The 27377-nt window shown below is 42.9% G+C and overlaps 1 protein-coding gene across 6 annotated transcripts in view; it reads left to right on the forward strand.

Moving 5' to 3' along the window:
* The window catches only part of Caln1 (calneuron 1), a 477612-nt gene that overhangs the window by 296809 nt on the left and 153426 nt on the right, over window positions 1–27377 (forward strand). For all 6 annotated transcript variants that reach the window (XM_029477873.2, XM_021163075.3, XM_029477872.2 and 3 more), the window contains one exon: window positions 3238–3350. In XM_029477873.2, coding sequence (XP_029333733.2) covers window positions 3238–3350 — 113 coding nt within the window. The remainder of the gene's footprint in view (window positions 1–3237; window positions 3351–27377) is intronic.

Below are 27377 nucleotides of genomic sequence, written 5' to 3' on the forward strand. Positions count from 1 at the left end.
CTGTGAACCAGTGAGTATATTGAGATTGCTTATAGGAGCATTTGTGACTCACAGGCAGCTGTATCACCAAAAGTCTGCCCAGCATGGGTGATGACTCAGAAAAGCTTCATCTCAGAGCTCTCTGCATTTGGTTAACAGGTGGGAGACATGTCCCACCCCCTGTTAGTGGCTACTTATGTAACACTGAGTGGCTACTTATGTAACACTGAGAGGGGCATTTTGAATCTTGTAAGTTTTAGGGGCTTTCTGTGCCTTGTATGTTTTGTTAACTCCCCTAGTCAAAAACAAAAAACAAACAGACAAACAAAAACAACAACAACAAACCTCCCTCCAGAAGGAAATGTTTCATTTCATAGAAAATAGTCACACAATTGCTTTGCTCTTTGACCTTCCACAATCAAGCCCAGGTTAGAGAGTAAGGCAAATCCAGATGGGAACACAAAGTGGTAAGTTCTGTACCTGACACACATGACGTTGTAGGAGACTATGCTGAGACATTTCCTGGGAAAATGTGAACAAACATCTGTTCACTTCAGATAGGTACCAATAACTGATCAAAGAAATGATTCTACCAAGGTCTGACTTGTTGAACCAATGAGTTTACCAGAAGGAGTTACTTATAGAAGTACAGGTAAAGGGTTACCTAGAGTGTCATAGGTCACTTGAAGGCAGATGAGACACTGAAAAACCCTCGGGAGAGGGACCTTGTGAATCTTCTGAGTTTTCTGAACTTCCTGGGCCTTATGAATTTCCTGGTCTTTCTGTGTCTTGTGAGTTTTCTGAGCTTCCCGAGTCTTGTGAACGCCCTCTTCTTTCTAATGGGGAATGTTTCCATTCTGAGTAAATAGCTACATAAGTACTGATGAGAAAGAAAAGTTGGCAGACTCTTCTTGGTGAGACAAGGTATGGCCAGGAAGCAATAAAACATTAAGAGCATTGTAGCTCCTCCTCTGAGAACAAGGTGGCATTCATCAGGAAGACCATGGGTAAAGACATCCTGCAGGAGACATACCAGCAGGCACATGGAACCAGAAAGGTGAAAACAACATATTGCATTTTATGCAAAATCATAATAATAAGGCTATGAGAGAGAGAGAGAGAGGAGAGAGAGAGAGAGAGAGAGAGAGAGAGAGAGAGAGAGAGAGAGAGAGAGAGGCGGGCTCAGAGTATGCTGAGGTGGGTCAAAATATCACTGAAGTTTGTAGAAGTAGAAGCTTTGGGGGGAAGTAATCTCAAACTATATGGAAGATGGCATAGGGGCAGCAGTGTGCTACCATAATCTCAAATACAAGTAATGACTCTTGGAAGTGTTGTTCCACCAAGCTTATTAGAAAGGGAATTATCTACTGGAGAAATGACAGAGAGAACTTCAACAAGTATTTAAGGGGTTAAACCCTTTAGACATAATGAATATGTTTATGTGTGAGTGCAAGGAAGAACTTGTGACTTCCATCACACATGGCCAGATAATTTGAGGTACAGAGGAGCAGCAGATGTGAGGTGTGGTCATGCTAAGAAGGAGGTGCTGGGTGAACATTTAGAATACAGTCATGAATTACTTAGTGATGGGGGAAGGCACGAAGAAATGTCTCATGAGTAACTTCATCCTGCTGTGACTATCGAAGAGCATACTTACAAAAGCTTAGATGCTACACAACTAAGCTAGTGTGGATGTGTGTGCATATATGTGCATGCGCCCATATACTTTCTATGCATGAATAAAGCAACACAAAATTCAATTAGGGGAAAGAAGAAATTATATAGTCAAGACTTGTGGTAGGACTGGGATTGTAGCTTTGTCAATAGAGTTCTTATGTAGCATGTACAAAAACCCTGTGTCCATCCCCAGCACTAAATAAACAGATGGCACATGTATGCAGTCCTAACACTTGGGAAGTGGAGATGGGAAGATCAGAAGAAAATGTCATTCTTAGCTCCATTGCAAGTCTGAGGCTGGCCTGAGCAATCTGGCAGATTGTTTTTAAAGAGAAGAACAAAAATGTATTTCCCTAATTATTGCCACTTTATTGTGATACTTTAATATTTTAAAACACAGTGAACCTTGGTAGTGAAGGCTTGTCATCTCAGTTATTCATGAGGCTGAGGCAGGAGGATTGCAAGTTAAAGACCATCCTAATCTACAAAATGAGATCAAAGCCAGCCTGGGTAAGTTAGTGAGATCCTGTCTCTAAACAAAAAGTACAAAGAGGACTGGGAATATTGTTTAATGACAGAACACTTGCACAGAATCCCCAGGTGAGGGGCTGGGGTTGGGGTATGGCTCAGCTGTAGAGCGGTTATTAAGAATCCTCCAGTGAGGGGCTGGGGTGTACATGTAAGGTACATATTAGAATATGCCAGCGAAAGGGCTGGGGATTTGATTTAGTGTAGAATACTGTCTTAGGGTGTCTATTGCTGTGATAAAACATCATGACCAAAAGAAGTGTGGGGGTGGGAGGGTATTTCAGTTTGTGTGTTCATCATGAAGGGAAGTGGGATAGGAGCCTGAACCTAGAGGTAGGTACTGAAGCAGAGGCCATGGAGAGTGCTACTTAAGTGGCTTGTTCCTTGTGGCTTGCTCAGCTGGTTTTCTGATACCATCCATGACCACTTTCCTAAGGGTGGGTGACACCATCCACACGAGTCATGAATCAAGAAAGTGCTATACAGGCTTGACTACAGGAGTTTCTTCTGTGGTCATTTTCTCAATTGTTTCCTCTTCCCAAAGAAGCCTGATTCAATAGAAAAACAAACACAACAATAACAGCAGCAGCAGCAGCAAACCTATCCAGGACAAATTTCTATGTAAAATTCCCCTTTGAAGAGTTGGGATTATGGCTCAGTGATAGAATGTGTTTCTAGAATCCCTTAGTGAGAGGCTGAGGGTGTGGCTCAGTGGTAGAACACTTGCCTAGAACCCTCCCTAGTGAGGAGTTGGTGTCATAGCTCAGTGGTAGAGCCTCTGCCTAGAATCCCCCAGTGAGGGGCTGGGGAAGTGGCTCAGTAGTAGAGCACCTGCCTAGATGCTTGGGCACCTGGGTTCAATCCTCAGTCTAGGAAACAAACAAACAACAACAACAAAAATGAACAATGTTAAACAATTCTGTTCTATCACCAGCTCTTTTTATTTTATTTAGGTCATGCCAAGGAGAAAAGGATAGAGTTGTTAACTGCATCAGGGGCTGTTGATCACATTTATGGTACTTTTCACTTATCTCTCTCTCTTTCTCATTTCAGGAGATGGGCAGGTAGATTTTGATGAATTCATGACGATTCTTGGGCCCAAGCTGGTGTCATCAGAAGGTCGGGATGGCTTTCTTGGAAATACGATAGACAGTATCTTCTGGCAGGTAAGTGAGATTTTTCACATAAGATTAAGTCTGGCAGTATCTTGTTTTCTGGGATCAACTAACTTTCACTGTGAAGCCTGGGGTGTCTATTCAGACTGCAGTGAGCCCTCTTGGACTGGGGTGTTAGGTGTTCTTTGAATTGGGTATCGCAGTTGATATGCTATATTGTTAGGGTCTGGAGAATTGAGCTGTCTCCTCATGTGTTTTCTTTGGAGCAGAGTTTGCAATTGTGGAGGTGAAATTCTTCTACATCTAACTCATGAAGGACTTCCTCCTAGAGACCTTGAAAGGGTGACATTGGTATTGCCTGTAATATCTCTTACTTTGAGCTAAACTCATGAACGTTCTCAGTGTAGGGGTTCAAGAGAGACAATGAAGCAAGTTGTCCTTTTGGGTAATAGGTTTATTGGGGGGCGTTATTAGCACTATAGGCAAATAGGCATGAGAGGGGTTCTGAAGAGAATTCAATTCCATGAGACAGAGTAGAGGTCTCCTCTTAGAGCAGAGGTTCTCAACCATCCTAATGCTAATTAAGAATGCTTCCTAATGACCCTTTAATACAATTCCTCATGTTGTGGTGACCCCAGCCATAAATTTTGTTGCTACTTCATAACTGTAATTTGCAACTGTTATAAATCATAATATAAATATCTGATATGCACAACATCTCATATGTGACCCCGCCAAAGGGGTCATGATCCCACAGGTTGCAAACCTCTGCCTTAGAGGTTTTGGGGGTGGGTTGGGGGAAGAGGTGGCCATCTTATGCCATGCAGTCACTGAGGACTCTGTAGGACTTGCTTCCAATCAGATGTACCTGTCGTCTCAGTGACAGGAGTTGGTCCTCTTATGTGTGTTTGTCATAAGGGATGTGGTTCCCCTTTGCTGTAGTCCCTGATTGCTCAGGATGCTTAGTAAACATCCTCTGGGAAACTGAAGATTACATAGTCACAGTTCACATGCAATCACAGCATGGCAGCTTTCATTTCTTTTATGGCAGTTTTGATGACATGAGAGAGGAGAAATAAGACAGGGAGAGAGGGTAGAATGAGAGGAGAAAGCAGTAGAGAGAGGAGAAGAGAGATAGAGAGACACCCCCCCCCCGTGTGTGTGTGTGTGTGTGTGTGTGTGTGTGTGTGTGTGTGTGTGTGTCTGTATATATACAGGTAAGCTTGGTCTTGGTAGCTTCTAGCTCAAACCTGACAATTCCAAGAGCTTCCTCACTGACAGGGTGGATGGTAGCTTGTGTTGAATCTTGATACTACTCCCGTGCTTCATAAGAGATGTTGGTTTTATCTAAGGACTGCTTTCAATGCTATCCATTTATGGCCCATTCTGTCATGTGGATCCTTGTTGGAGATCACTGATGCCTACATTCTAATTATTAGAGTGCCACTAAATCATTTTTACTTCACGTCTCTATTTTAAAATGTGACTATTATTTTATGAGTATGGAATTAGGGGAATGGGTCATTAATCTTTGTTTTTAAAACATGAGCCAGATACGTTGCTGAGTTCAATCGAATGGAATTTCTTTTTAGACATCTAAAACACTACGGAAGCTGGGCAGAGTAGTGCATGCCTGTGATCTTGGTACTTAGGAGACTGAAGCAGGAGGATTGCTCTGAGTTTGAAGCCAGCCTGGGGTACAGAGTTTGCAGGGTGAGACCCTGTCTCACAAAAGCAAAAACTAAACCCAAACAATTTCAAACAGAAACAAATAAAACCCAGGAAAAATAAATTAAAACATTGCAAATACCATCAAAACACAGTATTCCCTTGATTTCTTAGAACAGTGTTTTTGGTAAACACACATTCCTAAGATAGGTAAGCATATGGTTATCTTTTCCTCATCTTGAATCATTCTGGTACTCGCCTACCTTATAGCCAATGAGCATATAAATACCTTTCATTTGACCGTGACAAAAATAGATGGCAGGGACAATTTAGAGGAAGAAAGATTCATTTTGGCTCACGGTTTCAGAGGATTCAGATGTGATCTGACTCATCACGACAATAGGACTTGCCAGGCACCATCATGGCAATGGGCGCACAGGAAGGAGAGAGAAAACCAGGAAGGAGTCAGCCATCGTATACCCTGAGGATCTTCCTCTAGTGACTTGTCTTCTCAAGAACCCATAATGTCCCAAAATAGAGCCATCAGAGAATTTAAACCATGGCCCTGTAGGAGACATTTTGGATCCAAACAGCAGTGCCATTTTTCAGCCCATCCAGGTTGAGCCTGACCGTCTACATTTTGCCTACAGTTGCCATGAGTTCTTTCTACCCTGCGCTCTGCCTTCACGGTCCACCCTAGCCAAGGAAGATACCACAGGGCATCCTGAGCTCTGTGCTTCCCCCCCACCCCCAACCCGCTGCTATCTGAGAGGACGGAAGGAACTATGGGTCTCAGATCCCTATCTCACATAGTGGCCCAGATTCTCCAGGTTCTTTACAGTTTGGCATCTCCATGAGCAGACAGTGTTTTTTAAACACAATACTGACTCTCTTTAGCAGAGTTCCATCACCCCATCATGATCACAGCCACTCTCTGGGTTTGTTATACTGTCAGTCTCCCTCCTCCGGAGTGAGGAGACGGGAGGCACTGCAAAGTGAGCCACAGGCAGGAAATTGCATCTGAGATTATTGATTTTTAAAAGTGTACTTTATGTGAGTGCATGTGTGAGAGTGTTCATGTATATGTACATATGTGTCCTTCTTCAGGAGTCACCTATCTTTGTTTTTGAAGCAGGGTCTCTCACTGGCCTGGAATTCACTGATTGTGCTAGTGTTACTGGTCAGCAAGCCCTTGGGATCTTCCTATTTCAGCTTCCCCTGTTGCTTAGATTACAAGTTCAGGCTGCCACACTCAGATTTTGTTGTTGTTGTTGTTGTTGTTGTTTTGCTTTGTTTTGTTGGTTGGTTTAGGTTTTGTGTGCGTATGGGGAGGAGGATCCTGGGGAATAAAACTCAGGTCTCCCTGCTTGTAAGGTAAGCTCTTTACCAACTGAACCATCTCCCCATCCCTATCCCAGACTCACCCTGTAATATTTAAATGAACTCTGGAATGCAGCATCTTTCCTCTCCTGCAGTTACTCCCCCAGCTCAGAACAGCAACTAACAAAGAAGAGCAGCATCCTAGCAGTCCCCAGCTGCCAAGCTCTGCCTCCCTTCTACTGTCTAATCACTGAGAAGCAGCCTGAGAAAGTGTGTGAAACAGCCTGCCACAGCCATCCCTGCATGGAGGGAAGCTCATGGCCTCCACGCTTGGGTGGCTGGGGGTGGCAGGGATGGGGTGGGGTGTGCACATCTCCAAGTGATAGAACTTGCATGAACACATCGGTTTCAGTCTGTGGCAGTGGTTGAAGTTAGCATAAAAAGAGGGGCAGAAAGGCCAGTCTCTGGCTTTGGTATTCCAGGAGGGGATATTAGCATCAGGAGGGAAAGATACTGGAGAAAGGATACCATGCTAAGAGACTGGCAGGGTGTTCTATCAGAGCCTGGTAGGTATCCAGACCTCACTGAAGCAGAGGTACTCAGATTCAGCTGTGGCTCCTCATGTGGCATTATAATGCGGAGCAGACAACAATGTGTGACTCTGCAGGTCTCTGAGTTTCAGTAAGTCTTGAATTAGAGAGCAGCTCAGCTGGAGACTTTGGCTCTGGGTCTCTCAGGAGGTTGCTGTCAAGAGGCCTGCTGTGATCATCAGAAGGCTTGGCTGAAGCTCTGGGATGTACTTTAGGCTGCCTCATTGCCCTGGCTGGCAACCTGTTCTCAGATCTCCACCATCAGGGCCTTTTTGGAGTACCATTTAAGTATCCTGACTTGACACGGGTCTCTCCTAAAGGGGAAGGGTAAAAAAGAGTGTGGTGTGCAGATTACATGAGGACATTCAGACTTAGCTTTTGTGTATGTGCGTGTATGTGTTCTTGGGTAAGTGCATGTGCACATGCATGCACATGTGTATGGCGGCCAGTGGACCTCCTTAGTCACCATCCACCTTCTCTTTGAAGCAGAGGCTCTTACTGGCTTAGAGCACATCAAATAGGCTAAGCTGGCTGGCTAGCCGGTGAACTGCAGGGATCTAGCTGTCTATGCTACTCCAGCTTTAGGATTACAGGTATGCACTGCCATGCCTGGCCCCACATCGTCCTTTTTAAGTATGGGAGAAAACTACCTCCCAGTAAAGTCAGGAAGAAAGGGCTATCTGGGGCTATGGTAGAGGCTAGCTCTCAGAAAGAGTAGAGCTCCTTTAATCAAGTTTCCAGGGTATTTGTATATATGTGTGTGTTCCCATGTACATGCAGATGTGCATACATACATGTGCACATGTGTGTAGAGGCTAGAAGTCAGCTTCAAGTATTGTTCCTCAGGAGCTGGTCAGCTTCTTTTGTGACAGAGTCTCTCATTGGGGCTTACCAATTAGGCTAGGCTAACTAACTAGAGTCTCAAGGAGCTACCTCTTCTGTCTCTCCCAACACTTGAATCACAAGCATGCGCCTATCCAGATTTTAACATGACTGCTGGGAATTGAACTCAGGTCCTCATGCTTGCTAAGCAAATGCTTACTGGCTGAGCTATCTCCCCTGCCCGAGCTTCCACTCAGGATCTGATGTTGCTGTCACAAACCTTGCTTTTTCTCAGCATTGAATCCTTCCTACTTTAGAGGAAATATAAAGGTAGAGGCATTTCTCTACATCATTGACAAGAAGTCTTACTAAGCACTGAGCTCATCTTCCTAATTAAATCTGTTTCCTGATGCTCTTTCTTTACTGGAGTTCATTGCCAAGGGTAAAATAAAATCAACTGCAATTCTGAAAAAAAAAAATCACAACAACTATCTATCACTTGGTGCCAGTCCTAAAAATTATGACCAGCAGTATTTATGCAGGGATTGATATTGGAGATGGTGAAATTTAACCAGCTGCATCACCATTTCCTTCCTGGGGGATTTGGCCTGCAAGTTGTGTTCTAGATGGTCTGGTCCAAACGGGGTATTCTGTGCCTGCCTTTGAGGCTCAGAGTCCCTGGCATCCAGTTCAAGAGCCTCTTAGATAGTAAGTCATAACTTGTAAAACCTTGGTGTATGTGTGGGTTTGTGTACATGTAGAAGCCCAAAGGTAACCTCAGATGTCCTAAGCCAACATCCCTTCCTTCCCTCCCTCCCTCCCTTCTTCCCTCCTTCCCTCCCTCCTTCCTTCGCTCCCTCTTCCTTCCTCTTCCTCTTCCTCTCTCGCTCTCACTCTCGTTCTCGATCTTGCTCTCCCTCCATAGTCTCTCATGGCCTTGTAAAATCACCACCATAGAATGGCTGCCCAGAGATTCCCAGAGATATCCCTATCTCTGCTTCTCTGCTTCTCTGGTGCTGGGATTTTTCAAGTGCCTGCTACTGTTGTGTTTTTTAAAAAGATAAAGGAAACCAGGGATATATTTGGTGGAGGCAAGATATGATATGGGGGAAGGGGGTGCCTTTGTAGGCCCATGTTGATGCATCCCTTTCCCCTGAGAGACCGGCCACACAACAATATAGTATAGAATAGAGTCTATTCAGGACATGGGGAGGGGAGTTGAGAGGGTAGTAGAGACAGAGAAAGGGGGAGAGAAAGAGAGAGAGAGAGAGAGAGAGAGAGAGAGAGAGAGAGAGAGAGAAAGGAGGAGGAGGAGGAGGCAGCCATGAGCACACGGGGGGGGGGGGGGTAAGGAGCAGGAGCAAGAACAAGAGAGCAAGAAAGAGAGGAGGGGGCAAGCAGCTCCTAACTGTGGGTCAGAGACTAGACTAAATGCCAATGTCTACCACACCTGAATTTCCATAAGGGTTTGGGGTATAGAATTCACATCCTCATGCTTGTATGACAAGTATTTCACCAACCAACCTATTTCCCCAGCCAGAAATTTTGTTTCTTTTTGAGACATGGTCTTACTATGTATTTCAAGCTGGCCTCAAACCCTGATCTTTCTTCCTCAGCCTCAAGTGCTTGAATTATAGGCACCCACCACAGGCTCGGCTGATGACTTTGGAAACTTCATCCTATTCTTCTCCTTCATGAATCAAGTTCCTGTAAACTTGACATTATTGCAGGGATATTATGGGGGAGGAAATAAATCCTCTTTGAAGTTGGCCTTGGGACTTTATGTATTGTAAGATGGAGAGGTAGAAAGGAAAGGACTGGAAAAGCTTGGATGCAGGACTGGAGGATGGCCTTCCTGCTCAACATTCCTGGGGATACATGAGCAATGACAGATGGAAGTCAAACTTAGCAGGCAGGTGAGTTTATTGGGGTTATTTACAGGAATGTGGGTGAAGAATTACTTATAGGAACATGGACAACTCAAAGGCCCTAATTCCTTTCACTGGAAAACCCACTCTAGCATGGGTACAACTCAAAAACATCTGCATCCTTGGAGCTCTCATTCAGAACTTATAGGCAGTTCAGCAGAGTAGAGAAGCTTCTCTCCCCATCAACTGTGACTGCTGATATGGGGTTTGTGAATCTTGTAAACCTTAGGAACTTTCTGAGCCTTATAAGTTTTCTTTGCCTCTTGCCTGTTAAAGCTTCCATCCATGGTGGGAATTGCTATAAAACAATACTATTGGGTAATTGAGACAACTGAGAGGTGTGGTCCTCAGCTCTTCATTGTGGCACCACTCCTTCCTTGTACTACACACCAGGACCCCATCTGTATTCTAGAATGTCTGCTGGAGATGCCCCTTAGGTTGGCAAGGAGAGAGCCAGTTACTGTTCGATTTCTACATGAGCTCATTTGTTACAAGAACCCTTTAACAATCTCTCCTCCTTGACCTCAGAGAAACTATTTTGGGCTTTTCTACAAGTCTGAGGACTGCAAACAATCACAAGAATAATAATGAAGATCTCAGCAGATCCAACAGCATTGTTGACCCCAGTGATCACCCAGCCATCCCTGTTAATCTCGTTTCTTATGTGAAAAAAAAAAAAAAAAGGTGACAGGGCTTCTACACTTAAACCATTGAAAAGAGGGTCTGGAAGTGTGGTTCTACTGGTAGAAAGCTGGCATAGCATGCATACAGTTCTGCATCCCAAGCACCACATCAAGACACTGCTGCATACTTGTAATCCCTACACGAGGCAGGAAGCAGGCAGAGATAATATACCCTCAAGGACATAACCTCCAGTGACCTAATTCTTCCAGCTGGGTCCCACCTCCTAAAGTTTCTAGAGCCTCCCAAAATAGCACCACCAACAGGTTATTACTGACCATTCAACATATGATGGGGCGGGGTTTTACATTCAGTTCTTAAGACCATGACAGTGTCTAGTTGGCCATACAGCTAGATCTGTGCAATATCCAAGACCAAGTCAATATCCTAGCATAAAAGTATACAAGCTGGGGAAATGACTCAGTAAGGATTTTGCTATATCAGCATGAGATTTGATCCCCAGAATCTATGGCTTTTTTGTTTGTTTGTTTGTTTTTATTTATTTTTTAAAATCTTGTCATGGTAGTGGGTTAGTAACCCGAGGCTGGGAGGCAGAGGTAGATCCTTGGGGTCTTACTGGCCTGCCAGCCTAACCTGCTTGGTAGGAAACTCTGTCTGAAGAAAAGAAGGCAGAAAGCATCTGATTGACGGTTGAGAATGACCTCTGACCCCTCCCATATACACCCAACTCACTATCATTTTATAATGGACTCAAACAGACCTGCTTACCAAAATGACTTGTTCAGTCCCCAAATGCCTAACTACAGAACTGCCCAGAACCTCTATCAACTACCTGTGGGAGAATCATACTATATCTGCAGCTGCTCCCTACGAATCTTTCTAGATTTGGCTTCTATCTCTCCATCCCCAATCATTGCTCTGTCTGGCTTTTCCTCTCTCCTTCCTCCAGCTTTCCATTTTTTGCTTAAGTCCTGGACTCATGGTTGTTGGTGTAATCCAAACACACTGGGAAGAAGAGGTGGCTCCATGGTTAAGAGGGTGTACTGCTCTAGTAAAGGATCTATAGTTTGGTTTCTAGTCTCCATGTTGGGTGGCTCACAACTGTCTGGAATTCTGGTTGCAGAGGATTCAATACCCTTGACTTTGTGTGCTCACATGTGCGTATATCCCTCCACTCCCAACACACATATTTAAAATAAATCAGTTTTTAAGGCTGTACAACAGCAGCAGCAGCAACAAAAAACCCTTCCCAAACCCTAGCCTGTGTTCTGCCTGGAATGTTAGACATGACATGCTGTTTCTATAGCCATGGTTGACAGGTGGTAACATGGCTCACCTTATGGGTAGGTGAGGGTTCTCCATGCCCCATGTTCATGACATGTAGGAAAAATTGACCAAGTGCAGTTACATTGCAATGGAAAATCTGCTATGCCTTTAAGGAATAGGGATGGGCTAAGAAGTTGACAGTGACATTCTGTGTGGTAGGAGGGTGGAGGTGTTGTCTAAAATCTCAACAGTGGGCATATGTTACTTCCATAATTGAGAGGAAAAGCTAAAATAAAGAAAAAGCAGACTCCAGCTACTAAGCGTCTATTAATAGCTATGATTTTTTTTCTTAATGTGTAAGACTAGAGGTTACCTGCATGAGGCTGGCTGCTGAAGGAGGTTGCAGGGAAATGGTTCTATGAAATAAAGAGTGCTCATATCTGTGAAGGATTTGATGCATGGGACCATGGCTTGGAAAATATAAGAACATTTCATTTTTGAGATCTTCCTTCTTTCCATCTCTTTTCTTTCCTCTTTCCTCCCTCCTTCCACCCCACCCCTGTCCTTTCTCTTTACCTTCTTCCCCTTCCCTTTCTCTGGTCTCCTTACTTCCTCTCTCTCTCTCTCCCTCTCTCTCTTTCTCCTCCTTCCTCTCTCTGTTTGCCTCTGTATACCTTGTCTCTCTGTTTCTCTGTCTCTCTCAGTCTATCACTGTCTGTCTTCCTCTCTGTGTCTCTTTTTCTCTGTCTGTCTCTTTATCTATCTGTCTCTATCTATCTTTATCTCTCTCTTTCTCTGTTTTTCTCTGTCTGGCCCCACTGTGTGTGTGTGTGTGTGTGTTGCTAGTGATTAAACCCAGGGTCTCACACATGCTCAGTGAGTGCTCTACCACTGAGCTACAGCCCCAACTCTGTTTGAATCAGGGTCTCACTAAGTTGCCTCAGCTTGCCTTGAACTCCCTGTTTCTCAGACTGGACTCAAACTTGGGATACCACTTCTTCAAAGCCTCCTAAGTAGCTGGAATGACAGGAGTGAGATACCATCATGGCTTCGTTTTTTATTTAAATCAACTGAGCTTTTCCTGACACATCTTCTACTCATCACATCTGGCACCAGCTGGATGTTTCTCCTCTAATATTGTGTCAACTTGCCACTCTCTCAGAGTCCTGGATCTGCACTGCAGCTCTTCCTTTCTTCCTCTGATAAAGCCCAACTGTCTCTCAGCAGCAGTGTCCATCACCGTGCCTGTTGGACTGACAGCAAGCTCCTGAATGCCCAAAGTAATTTTCCTAGGTGTGAAATATGGAAATGGGAGGTGTCTGAGCTGACACAGTTGCCCAACCATGTTGGCCAAAGACCAACAGCATTAGCTGACAGCATCACTGGGACTTATTAGAAGGAAATTTCCTGACCCCACAACCCCCGAATATCTGCATCAGAAACCTTGGGAGTCTAGTGTCCAAAGCCACCCTGGTTATGGCGCTTGATCAAAACAGAGAGGCTCTGAATGACCTTTGGGATAAAACAGCCAGCCTTGTTTATAGATGTGTTGCTGATCTTGGTTTCCATCTAGCTTGGCAATTTGAGTTACTCCTTATTTATTACACTCTTAGGTGTAACTATCAGGGCTTCATAAGGATTTCCACTTATTAATCCTTCTTACCCGAGAGTTTTATTTCATTTTTCATTTGTTACTTCATGCAAATGATACATATATATATTATGCATTATATATATATATATACATATTATATATTATGCATTATATATATTTGATATGGTGTGCATGTGGAAGTAGAAGGGCATCAGACATTCTTTCCTCCCACCATGCAAGTCCCAGGGACTCAGGTTCAGGTCATCATCACCTGAGATATTTTAATGTATAGGTGGACAAAATAGATGTATAAGCATTTGTTTACAAAACATCCTGAAGAAAATGTATTACAGGGGTTGAGAGATAACTTGGTGGTAACAACTTGTATTGACTGCTCTGACAGAACAATTTAGTTCCTAGAACAGCTCACAACCTCTTGATTCCCCAGCTCAGGAGATAAACCCTCTTCTGGCTTCTGTAGGCACTCACATGCTTAAGCACTTGCCACTCATAGACACCTTAAAAATAAATCTTAAAAAAAATGTATTTTAAGACAACTTTTGTATACATAATCTTTTACCATTTATTAAAAGAAAGGCAAATTTGCATATTAATGACATTAATGTGTCTGTTTGTTTTTTCAGAAGTAATTAAGTCTTAGGTGAACATTTGACACCACAAAACACAGTGCCAAACTTTTCTCAGAATTGATGCATGGTATGAACACCACTTTGCATAAATATGTAGTTTTAAAAGAGACAAGTGTGCTGGAAACTGTCTTAATCCCAAGCCAAAATTCAATGCAGCCATTTTTAAATGAAATTCATCAACTTGAAGGTTAATTTAAAAAAAATCAAACCTTCTAACACACTACAAGCCCAAAGTATACTAATTGGATACTCACATGCTGAGGAGTGTCACAGGAAACTGGGTTTTGTTTGCTGTAGTAATGAAGCCATCCTGTTTCTGTAAGGGCAGAAGACTTCATATGTGCAGTACAAATGCTGTAGTCTATAACACACAGTCGTCTCCAGTCAAATCCCAGGTTGTCATGAAGTTGATGATGTGTGTTGTGACTGTGTTACACAGTGCAATGGGCATGTGCTGTGTGTTCAGAACCAAGGCTGCAGTGTGTTCATACCCTGGATAGATGCATCCTGAAACATTATGTATTTGCATTTTAATTAACCCTTTGTTTGCTATCTGACCAAAATTATTTTACTATTGCCAAGTTTTTGTGATTTCTCACATGTGGATGACCCCCATCTGGTGTCATAACCTGCAGTTTGAGAAGTCATAGTCTGTAAAACATGATGGTTTCCAATGGCTGTATTTCCTAAGATTTTTTATTTAATTACATGCATTTGTTTGTTGCATGTAGCTTTTTGCTACCCCACTTAAGCTCCAGGCCATGCTACCACCTCCCACCTGGCTTCCCTTGAATCCATCAATAAAAGACAAGCACACAGTTGTTCATTTTCTACCTGCCTTCTTAGCACAATTGCTAGGCATTATTAAACTTCCGTGGCTAGCATGCCCTTAGCAATATTCCTATCTCTGCATCTCCCATCTGCCCTAAACTTTAGCTGTTCAGTCACATCTAGCTCTTGCTAAATGCTGCTGGCCACCTGGCTGTAGGAGCGGCCACAGGTCACTTGGCTTTTCTCTCTCCATGGGGAATTTTCCTCTCCTCCCTTGCATCTGTCTCCTTTCCTCCAGGGACCCATAAGTCCTGCCTATTTCTTCTGCCCAGCAATTGGCCCATGGCTTCTTTACTGACAGATCAAGAACCAACTGGGGAAGAGGACCTTAGTATCAGACCTGCCCCTACATTTGTTTGTGGACTATATGTGTGATAGGTATGTATGTGATTATAGGAACCCTTGGAAGCTACAGGTATCGAATATTCTGGAGCTAGCATTACAGCTATCTATGAGATGTCTATTTTAGGTGCTGGGACTTGAACTCCAGACCCTGGCAAGAGTAGTATCTGCTCTTAACAGCTGAGCCATCTCTTCAGCCTCTCAGTCTGGTTTTAGAGTACTGAGGAATTATGCAACAGCATGCTTATAACTTTTTTTGTATGTTTGTGTGTGTTCTTGTACACAGATATGCCTATGTATGTGCATTCAGTTGTATGTTTATGTGTGTAGAGGCCAGAAGACAAACCTTGGCTGTCATTCCTTGGGCACCATGCTTGTCCACCTTGCTTTTGGAGAGAGTCTCACACTGAACTTGGAGCTCACTGGTGAGATGAGCTGGTTGGCTCTCTATCCCCAGGGATTCTCCTGGGTCTACCTTCCCAGTGTGAAGATTGTAAGCACCACCACAACCAGGCTTTTCAATTTTATTTTATTTTTATAGGTAGGCTCTGGGGTTTGAAGTTAGGTCCTCATTCTTGTGTTGCAAACACTTTACCACGAAGCCTTTTCTACAGCTCTGTTGTTAATTTCTCGGTAGAAAGAATTAAATAAAAATGAACTCAGTACTGGCATACAACTAGACCCAACAGACCAGACCAATATCTGATGGGGTTGGCTGCAGAAAGCCCTGAAACACATGGCTAATTAAACTGTGACCCACCAGCTAGTTAGCTGAATAAGCTGTAGCCAGTTAAATTATTTTCTGTTTTACTTCCATTTTTTTTCTATAAACACTGTCCAGTTGGTAACCACCTCCTTGGCAAGAGTTAATTAAAAGCCATTTTAAAAATCTTTTTAAAATACACAAATTTGATAGTGTTTCGTAGATCACAGCTTCTCAAACTGTGGGTTGTGACACCAGATGGGGTCAACTGCATGTGGTGATCACACACAAACAAACAAAAACAGTAAAAGGATTCTGATCCAATAGTGGCAGTGACCAAGAAATTAATTTGAAACCAAACACATAACCCACTGAGTCACATCCCCAGCCCATGAGATACCTTCAATACACACATGGAAATAGTTTGTGAACAGTTGGTACGTATCTATTGAAGAGACTCTGGCCAGCTTGATCCTGGTAGGCATGGCTCTGACTGGCCTTGCTTTGTCAGCCATGTCCTCTGCCTTGCTAAAAACTGTTATATTACATTCCTAAAGCTAGTCACCAAAGGTCTATTGCCTTATTTGGCCACTTCCTCCTCCTGAGATTGACCACCAAGGTCCAGCTATCAACATATTGAAGTCCAGTAATCAAAAGCTCCCCTAGTTAACATGTCCAATTAAAATTAAATGCCTCATCCTAACACAGGCATTTACCCTTTTATCTTTATAAACCACTATTTTCCTATGGACCACTTCTGTCTCCAGAGGCAGTCCTTTATTCCCTGGGGAAAAATCCCCCTCCTCCCTCTCCCTTGTTCCCTTCCCCTAAATGAAAAAACAGACTAGACCATGACAACTGATGAATATAAATAAATCATATGTAAAAAGCATTGTTAAAGCAATATGAGGAATGATGGCTAGGACAATAGAGAAAGAAGAGGTGGAACAAAGAACAGCTAAGAGATTATTTGTTTGTTTATTTTGATCCTGGGATTTGAACTCAGGGCCTTGCACATACCAGGTAAGTACTCTGCCCTGTGCTATAGCTCTATGCCTCCTTTTAAATTTTTTTTTTCAGTTTTGGAGACAAACCCTCATGTATGCCAAGATGACCTTGACTGGCTGTGAAGTTAGAGATGACCTTAAACTCCTGATCCTTATCCCTCCACCCTCTTTGTACTAGGATTATGGGTGTTGCAGCATTTTAGTTGGTGTATGGGTTGCTGAGAATGGAACCCAGAATCTAGGATGATCCCACAGAGCTACATCCTCAGCCCATGAGATACTTTCAGCACACACAGGGAAATAGTCTGTCAGCTGGCCATGTTGGTATGCATTGGTATTTCCGACAGCTGGCAGGGTGAGGTGGGAGAAAGGGTAAAACAAGTCAACCTCACCACAATCTGAAAGGACACCATAATTGAAAAATAACATGATAATAGCTTCCTCCTTAATTACTGTTAAAAGGAAGGCTCCTTTGGTGAATTAAATTTAGTAGAGTTTACGTGCACAAACCAAAACTCAGAAATGTGATTCAGGTCTGGGGAAGCCTAGGGCTATAGGGCTGGCTTTGAGAATTCCAGCCAAGAAGCCCATCTAACAGCACTTAGAGAAACTAGAGGTGAGGGGTGGGGTGAGAGGTACGGTGTGCGTGCGCGAGCGTGTGTGTGTGTGTGTGTGTGTGTGTGTGTGTGTGTGTGTGTGTGGTGAGAGGTACGGTGTGCGTGCGCGAGCGTGTGTGTGTGTGTGTGTGTGTGTGTGTGTGTGTGTGTGTGTGTGTGTGTGTGTGTGTGTGTGTAGCATAGAAAGCCAGAAGTGAGGCAAACAAGACTGGAAGTTTGATATAGCAACTGGAAGTGGAGCATGGAAAACAACTGGCCGAAGCTTAATCCACCAGCTGGTCAGTTATTTACAACTTAACTTTAATTGATCTCAGCTTAGTTAGTTAATTCACTACTGGGACTGGGGCTCTTGCAATCCGCAGAAGTTCAGTGTCTGTGATTAAATTCTAATTGGTTTAACTGCGTGATGAAGGTATGTGGTCCACACTTGTGTCTTCCCTGAGATTTGATTTAGCGCTACCAGCTGCTTGTAAGGATACATTAAGGGCTGGCAATATGGCTCAGCAGGTGAGGATGCTTGCCACCAGGCTTGACGACCTAAGTTCAACCCCTTGGAACTATACAGTGGAAGGAGAAAAACAACTCCCACATGTTTTCTTCTGGCCTCTACAAGTGTGTAGTTGCACGTGGAGTAATGTACACACAAGTAAATAACTGTAAGAATATGTTTTTAAATGAATGACTTAAGTGAGCAAACCCATCTACTGCCAGAAAATTGTACATTGTTAAGAGTGCTTGCTGTTATGTCCTGTGGATTGGAGTTTGAATCCCAGTGCCCAAGGCTGGCAGCTTACAAATGCCTGCAACTCCAGCTCCAGAGGATCTGGTGCCCTCTTCTGACCTCTCTGAGCAGGAATGCTTGTGTGCGCACACACACACACACACACACACACACACACGATAAAAATAAACATCAATCTTATAAAAATCAATTCCACGTCTACGAATCTATCACCTAAATTCTGTCAGCAAGTGCAGCTAGAAGGATGGAATATTGTACAATTATTAAAAATAATGTCATTACCTTTTAGTCACTGGAAAAGTCACTCTAGAGATTAGATTTATGGTGTAATTACATAGATGTTCTACCGCTATTATAAATTCATTTATGTTCATCTATTATGCATCTCTTTATAGTCATCTGATAACTCCATTTGTATTCATAGAGGAAAGCTGCAAGAAATGCAATAAATCTGGTGGTACTTGTTATTATCGATCTCAATAAAAGGGAAGATAATTTTTGTTCTTTTTACTTGTTTTTATTTCCAGAAATTTCTATAATTAGGCAGTATGGAATATTTTGTTGTTGTTGTTGTTGTTTTATTACATTCATTTATTTATTTGGGGAGCAAATCATGCAGTTTGGTATATGTGCATGAGTCAGGGGATAACTTTCAGGAGTCAGTTCTGGTTTCGCTCCTTGTGGGTCCTGGTGATTGAACTCAGGTCTTCAGGTTGGGTGGCAAGAACCCTTAGCTGCTAATCCATATTGCCAGCCCTTAATTTAACTTGACAAGTGTCTACCTACTGTGCCATCTTGCACCCCTACTTCCCCTCTTTTTTTTTAGACTAGGGCCTTGCCATATGCCACTTGCTGGCTTTGATCTTTTGGGGTCCTCCTGCCTCAGCCTTCCAAGTGCTGGTGTTACAGCATGCCTCACTGTATTAGTAAGGGTTCTCTAGAGTCACAGAACTTATGGAATATCTCTATATATTATGGGAATTTATTGTAATGACTTACAGTCTATAGTCCAACTAGCAATGGGTAGCTGTGAATGGGAAGTCCAAGAATCTAGTAGTTGCTAGTTCCACGAGGCGAGTTGTTTCAGCTGGTCTTCTGGAGAAGTAGGTTCCAACAGATGTGCTGGCAGGTAAGTGCAAGCAGGCGAAGAAGAGTGAGTCTTCCTTCTTCCAATGTCCTTACGTAAGTCTCAAGCAGAAGGTATGGCCCAGATTAACTGTATGTACCTCCATGCCTGGATCTGGGACTTGCTTTGTTCCAGGCTGGCCTTGAATTCAGAGAACTGCTTGCCCCAGTCTCCTGGGATTAAAGTCGTGTACTACCTTGCCTGGGCCTAAGCTTTTTGTGGCTTATGCCTCAAGATCTCCATGCTAAGATCCAAGTAAGAAGCAAGCTCAAGATCTGGATGGATCACAGAAGCCTCCTCCATTTCTGGATTGTAGTTCATTCCAGATGTAGTCAAGTTGATAACCAGGAATAGCCATCACACTCAGTAGCCCTGCCAATCCTGTTTTCTTATGGATCTGAAAAAGTTAACAAAATTTCATATGAACAAACTGCATTATAAAACAATTTTTTGCCATGGCAAAATAAAGAGAAGCTGGATTTGAAGGATATATATATATATATATATATCCACTTCAGTGAAGCACAAAGCATGAAGCTGATGTCCAAGCATGCAAACACAAAATCCAAATGAATCACAGCCACCAGATGCCAGGAGGGGAGGGTTAGGTACTGAGTGGAGTTGGCTCAGTGGCAGCTGCCCACCCCAAGCTGCTATGTGGCCTTCAGCTGTGGAGGCCACAGAAAACCCACTGCCAAGTGAACAGATGGGGCTCCACACAAACTCAAGTTATGTGCTGACAGTCTCACTCTAGGAGAGTGTCTGAACCGATGTTCTAATTGAAAAAGAAATTCAGAGCAGTTTAAAGGCTAGGAATGTGGTTCAGTTGGGAAAATAGTTACCTACCACAAGAACCATGGCTTCTATTCCCATCACCCTACATAAACCGGGTGTGGTGGCACATGCTCGATACAGCAACACTTGGGAGGTATAGGCAGGAGGATTAGAAATTTAAGGTCACCCTGGCCACAAATTGAGTTGGAAGCCAGCCTGGGCTCATGACACTCTGTCTTCAAAGCGGGAAGAAGAGGAAGACAGTTTTGAAAATCCATTTGAAATTGTTATTGTCTGTTTCTTAAGCCTGTGACTGGAATGAAAAGCCACAGTGCTCAGTGGCTTTGGAAGAAAAAGTAACCAGAAAGTGACCCAAAAAGATACATAATTGTTATATACCAAAGAGCATTCCCAACTTCTACTGAAAGTCAATCGCTAGTCTTTTGGGTAAGAGCAAGGGTTATTTTCTTCCACTCAGTTAATGCATCCTCCAAATGTGTGGCACACAGTGTGTCATATCCTCCAAGTCCCTGGCACACAGTGTGTCATGCAAATCAGATTTCCAGAAGGCACGGAATGTTCACGGAGACTTACACAAACAGATGGCACATCCCTGTAATCCCAAGGCTTAGGAAGCTGAGGCAGAAGGATTGCTCCGAGTTCCAAGGCAGCTCAGCTATCTAGGAAGCAAGATCCTGTCTCTAAGACAAATAAACAATTCCCAAAACCAAAAACCAAACAACCAAAACCACAAACATAACCGAAACCACATACAAAACAAACAAAAAATCCACAAGAAATGAACAAACAAATCCTCCTCTGGAGGGAGTCGGGGAGAGGAGGAGGAGGAGGGGCGTTGGAGAGAGAGAGGGAGGGAGAATGGGAATGAATGAATGAATGAATGAATAGGAAAACAGAAAACAAGAACAGGAAGTTAAGACTGATTCCATTAGGGCTTAAATCTTGTCTTGCCCTTCTTAAGTTAATTTTTGTGCTCAGGGGCCAGTGTTTCCTGTGGAAGCTGGTTGGGACTCATGCAGAAACAAGGCTACAGACCTTACACTGTCTTGTTTGGCTAAGTGTGTATTATTTTTCTGACTTAGGCTATTTTAATTTTTCAGGGCATATTTCTAACTTTTTCTTTTTACTTTCTCTCTCTCTCTCTCTCTCTCTCTCTCTCTCTCTCTCTCTATCTCTCTCTCTCTCTCTCTCTCTTTCTTTTTTTTCCTGATAGTGAAAGCAGTTTAGGAGTCAGACTTTTTCTGAATTGTCTCATCAGCAAGTCTGTTGCTCTAGTAAAAGCACCATAGGCTGTGTAGGTTATAAAACACAGAGGGGTAGTGCTCACAGCCTCAGCAGCTTGGAGCATGATCAAGCTCTGCTGATGGCCCTCTTGCAGAGCTGCCTTCTTGATCGCTCATAAGACAAGAAGGGTAAGACAGATGTATGCACACGTTGAAGCCAGGGGTTGACATCTGGGTGTCTTCCTGCTTTTAAAACCGGGTCTCTTCACTAGGTTTGACGTTTGCAGAGTTAGATGGGCTGGCCAGGGAGCCTCAGGGATCCCCACATTTTGCTTCTCCAGCTCTGGGGCTGAAAGCATGTGCCACCACACTAAGCTTTTAACGTTGATTCTGAAGTTCGAACTCAGGTCCTCATGCATGCAAGGCAAACACTTTGTGAGCTGAGCTCTCTCTCCAGCCCTGTGGAGTCTCTCATATATTAGATGTCCTTTGTAGGGCATCCCAGTAGCTGGCATCCCAGCATAAGCACCAGGGTGGGTAGCCTTTGGATATATGCATTTAGGAGAATACACCCAGCGCATGGGGTTTCCTAGTTTATTAGGTTCTCTGTGTCTGCTGTGACTTTGTCTCCAAATTATAGTGCTTTGTGTCTTGGTGGCAATGCTTAGCTCAGTTCCATTTGTATTGATCAAAACCTGCTCATTACTAAAAATATAACGGGTATTTGATTGTAGTAAAATAACTTCTAACCTACAGTTTTTTTTTTATTATTTGACAGTTTTATATATGTACACAATGAGATTTCTTCACTTCCACTCCCCTCCCTCAATGCCCTCTCTCATCCCCATCCCCCAGAGCCTTTCTTCTTCACAGATCCCCCTCTGTGTGTCACACCAAGGTAAAAGTTTCTTAATGGGAGTTGGTGGGGACTTGCTTAGGGCAAGGGCAGCTTATCTGTAGCACACCACTCCTGAGGAAATGACCGCCTGCCCCTCCTCCAACAGCCAAGAACTGTCAGTCGTCCCCTGGACCAGGGTGAGATCCGAGGTTAACTTGTTGTGGGGACAAGTATAGTGCAGATAAAGGAAAGCTACAGCTCTTGGGTACAACCTTTGTGCCTTGTCCAGAAAGCATTTTTTTTTCCTTCACATCTTTCCCTCCTCTGGCATTTACATTCTCTCTTTCCTGCCTTCTGTGACCTTCTCTGAGCCTTGGAGCAGGTGATAGAGTAGCGTCATTTAGAGCTGAAGCTCCGCCATCATTTCTTCACAGGGCTTTTGGTCAGTTAGGGGTTTCCGTGCAGTCATCACCTGCTGCTGCAGAAAGAAGCTCCTCTGACTGATAAACGCTGAGCTCCGTGCTCACCTCCAGTGCACTCTCTAGACATAGAGTCCTGGGCCCAGTAGACTTTGTAATCATGAATATGTGATAGCTCCCATCAGATGTCCTTTGAGTCTGTGACAGCAGGGGTTGTGTTTATTTGTGCTTCAGATAATTGACATAACGCTGTAGTCAACTAATTTCCTAATATTAAATAAACCCAACATTGCTAGGATTGGGAAGACTCATCACACTGGGTCATTTTCTTAACATTGAATTTATAATGCAATTTAAAACTTTGATTTACCATTGATTTTGATTTTTTCCTTCATCCATATTCATAATTAATGTGTCATCGTTTAGTCTTGAGCCATAGCTATCCTAGGATGGTAAAATTAATTTGTTTACTTTTTAAAGTTATTTTTGTGATCTATAGTAATTTCCATGTACTGAGGACTCTATGAACTTGACTTTGAGCAGCTGGTTCACATAGAGTCTCATTCAACTGGAAAGAGTGGTCTTCTGTTGTAGTTTTTGTTTGGTTTTTGTTCTTTTTTTGTTTTTGTTTTTTTGTTTTTTGGGGTTGTTTGTTTGTTTGTTTGTTTTGTGGACAAAGTCTCTCTCTATAGCCCAGGCTAACCTTGTACTTTATACTTCTTTTTCTTTTTCTGAATCAGTACCTCACTCTGTAGCCGGGCTAGCCTGGAGCTCACCCTGAAGTTTAGTTGACCTTAAACGTTCAGCATACTTCCTGCCTCAGCCTCCTAAATAGGTGTGGGCTGCCACACCCTGCTTGAAACATTTAGTAAGTAACAGCAAGTCCCACTATGTAGCTCAAGCTACCCTAGAATTCACTATGTACACCAGGCTAGCCTCAAACTCAGAGACTAGTCGGCCTCTGCCTCCCAAGTGCTGGTATTAAAGGCGTGTGTCAGTATGCTTAGCCTTTCAGTAAGCATTTAAAGTTATTTTTCAGTCTGTTTCTCAGGATTACTTAGTATTTAGCACAGTATACATTTGTGTTTTTAATGATATTAATAATATTTTGGGGTTTAGTATTCCAGATAATTGTCAGTTTTACTTTTTTTGGAGAAGTATACTTTTTTATTTAATGAATAATTCTTTTTCCTTCTTGTTTTCTACCGTGGTATTTTTAACATTCATCTTTTACTCTGTCTTCATTTCTTTTTCCTGTGATTTTTTTCCTAAGATTCTTATTAAATGATTATTTTCTTTTTATCAACTAAAGAATTAGATAGGACTTTTGTGTATATGTGTGTGTGAGAAGCTTGGGAAAAATCCTGCTGGCTTCTTTGGGACAGGAACAATCATGATGTAAAGAGGAAAAAACTCAGGCTTTATAGGATCAAGAGGGAGTGACTAAATAAAATGAAAGTATATAAAATAAAATATATAAGCATTTTTATTACATATCTATTATTATAACACCAGTAAGTGTACTTTTTGTTCAACATACTTTTTTGATGACTGTTTTGTTTTGGATAGCAATCTTACCTAAATCTCATTTTTATTTTTAGTTGTTTGGGGTAGATGTACCTCTATCCTTCCACTCCCTTTAATACTTCTGCAGTTTTTGGTCTCACTCCTCGTTGTAAGGGCCATGGTGTGAGATTCATTTTTACAAGCCAGTATTGAACAGTCTGTCCTCCAGCTGAGGGGCAATCCCTTGCTAGTTCTCTCATATCTTCCACTTATTTAAGGTTCAACATCCCATGGCCATAGCTTTGTTTTTAGGGTGGTTTCTTTATTTTCTGTCTTTGGCTTTATCGATTGTTTTATATATTTGATCCTCTAACTTAATTAGAATGGTAGCCCTTATCACTATAATCCCTTTACAGCGGGTTGTTTTTACCTTTGTGAAATAAGAGTCTAAAATGACATTCTTCTTAACAGAAAGTCAAAGGAAGGGAAAAGAAAAAAAGAAAAGAAGCATAGCTTTCCACCCCCTAAAAGGAATCTGGCTTAAGTTTCTCTGTTTGAATCTCAAGTTCTGGTTTTTAAAACTGAAATGCTGTAGACTCATCTGTACTTGCAAGACATAGTGAAGAAGGAGCCTCATCTACTTTATCTCATCTCCTTTAATGCTATCTGTGTTTGTTTCTCTTTCTGTTGCTAATAAAACACTCCAATGAAGGGAATGAGGCTTAACTTTGGCTCTCTGTCCAAGGGAACACAGTCCATCATGGCAGGAGGCAGCCCGGCAGCAGGAGTGTAAGGCAGCTGGTTACACTGTATCAAGAAGCAGAGAGAGGCTGATGGCTACAGTCAGAGAAGGGAAAATTATACTCCTTTGGGAAGAAGGCCACTGAAAGGTTGCTTATGTCCCAGGGGATGATCATCACATACATGTATGTGGGAAGCCCTCAGTAGACTTGGGGTTATTAGTAAGACAAATAGGGAGGACATGAAGCTGGGAAGGAGAAGAAGGATGCCAGGGAGAGTTGGTGCTGACAGTTGTAGAGTCACGGTGAGAGACAAGAGGAAAACAACTGGCACTGACTTCTGGCCTCTACACAGGCACACATCCAAGATTTTTAAAAAAAAAAAAAGAATTTGGCAGACGAAGAGTCTAGTATGACATAGGTTGTTTATACAAGGATGACATATGGAACCCTTGTGATCATGGCGATGAAATGACTTGGTGACTTGAGTTTGATGTCTTCATTAGTCTCTCTTTGCCCCCCCCCCTTTTAAGACAGACTCTTTCACTGGATAGAGCTCAGCAAGAAGGCAAGAATAGCTGGCCAGTGAGCTCCAGTGATCCTCTTGTCTCTGCTTGCACAGTGTTACTAATACAAGCACGCATTACCACACCTGGACTATTTATGTAGGAGGTGGAGGTCTGAATTTAAGCCCTCATGCCTAAGTGACAAGCCCTTTCCTGATGTGACTGAGCCATCTCCCCTGGCCCACGTACACTTCATAACTTTTATATAAGGATAACTGGAAATTTATTTACACACACACACACACACACACACACACACACAGAGAGAGAGAGAGAGAGAGAGAGAGAGAGATCCTAAAGCCACCTTTTACTGGTGTATCACCTTGCACAGTAGTATTGTGTGCTGAGTATGCACCATGGTTTATTTAATCATTCACTCTTGTTATATAGCTGAGCTGTTCACATTTCTAGCTGTGATGAATAAAGCTGCTGTCAATAGTTATAAGCAGGTTTCTATGAATATATGCATTTTAACATTTTTTTATTTAATTTTATTCTTTGGGGTAAATGATCTGGAGTGCAATTGCAGGGTACTGTGGTGATTCCATGTTCCATTTTGTGAGAAAATACCAAGTTTTCCCTGCTGTGCTGCCAACATTTTATATTTTCATAAATCAATGAATGAATTTCTCTCCCTCTTCCTCTTCCCTTCCTCTCACCCCTCCCCTTTCCCTCTCTTCCTCTTCCTCTTGTGTGTGTGTGTATGTGTGTGTGTGTGTGTGTGTGTGTACATGGATTTAGTTACCCTCAGAAGCCAGAAGGCTGTGTTGGATTCTCTGAAGCTAGAGTTATAGGCAACTCTGAGCTGCTCAGTGTAGGTGCTGGGATCTGAACTTGGGTCCTTTGTAGGAGCAGAATATACTTTTAACCATGTGGCCATTTCTTCAGCCCCTTCTCTATCTTTTTCTAGTTTTGGTATGGTCATTCTTTATTATTCTCTGCTTATCATTCTGATAGCTGGGAAGTTATATTTCTATAGGATTTTAATTTCCATTTGTCTACTAGGTAGTCTCTTCTAGTGGTTGTTAACCCAGGGTATATCTCTTCCCTGAATCACTACTGGTATCTCTTTCTATTGGGATGGTTAATTCGAACACTTTGATCAAATTAAGAAACACCAGCAGCATTAGTGGGGCACACTGGTGGACATGTCTGGGGCGTTTCTGGGGACTGACTGAGGGAGGAAGAACCGTGCTGAATGTGGGTGACGCTGTCCCTTGGCTTCGTCTGAAACAGATTTGGAGACAGTAATTGGTGGGGATGATTTTATTCAAGTCCAGGTTTTGGAAAATGACCTAGAGACTAGATTCCTCATAGAAAAGCCATTCTCACTTTCAAAAGGAATAGTAGGCTTAGGGGATTTTTACAGGGATATCCATGGAAGGCCCTATGCTTGGAAAAGTGCCTTGTTTTCTCACTGAGACGTTCTCTGAAGGATTGGTTGGGTTGAGGCTCCATCTATCTTCTCCTTGTACCTCTCAAACTTCCTATGCTCCTGTTGACTAATGGAGGTTCCCATGGGAAGAACACCCTGTGACAGAAGAACCAAGAAATAGAAGGTACATCTCTAGGGTGCTGTTTTTATTTTTCATATCAAGGTTTACTAATGGAAAGGCTACCCCCCCACACACACATACTTATATTAAGTCATAACCCTTTCTTATGAACTTACTATTTTCTCATGGAATTTCTGGCCTTGCTTTAGTTAGGGTTTTAATGCTATGAAGAGATACCATGACCAAGGCAAGTCTTATAAGGACAGCATTTAATTGGGGCTGGCTTACAGGTTCAGAGGTTCAATCCATTATCATCATGGCAGGAACATGGCAGCATCCAGGCAGACATAGTTCAGGAGGAGCTGAGAGTTCTACATCTTCATCTGAAGGCTGCTAGCAGAATAGTGACTTCCAGGCAGCTAAAATGAGGGTCTTAAAGCCCACGCCCATAGTGACACACCTACTCCAACAAGGCCACACACACTCCAACAGGGCCACACCTGATAATAGTGCCACTCCCTGGGCTGAGCATATACAAACCATCACTGGCCTGTTGTGTTACACGCTCGTTGTTGTGACTGAATACTTGGCTAAAGTGATGGAAAGAGGAGAGATTTCTTTCGCTGGGGAGTTAAGAGGAAGTAAAG

Source organism: Mus caroli, unplaced genomic scaffold (genome assembly GCF_978045245.1).
Source record: "Mus caroli unplaced genomic scaffold, Mus_caroli_1 scaffold_4, whole genome shotgun sequence".
Lineage (NCBI taxonomy): Eukaryota > Metazoa > Chordata > Mammalia > Rodentia > Muridae > Mus > Mus caroli.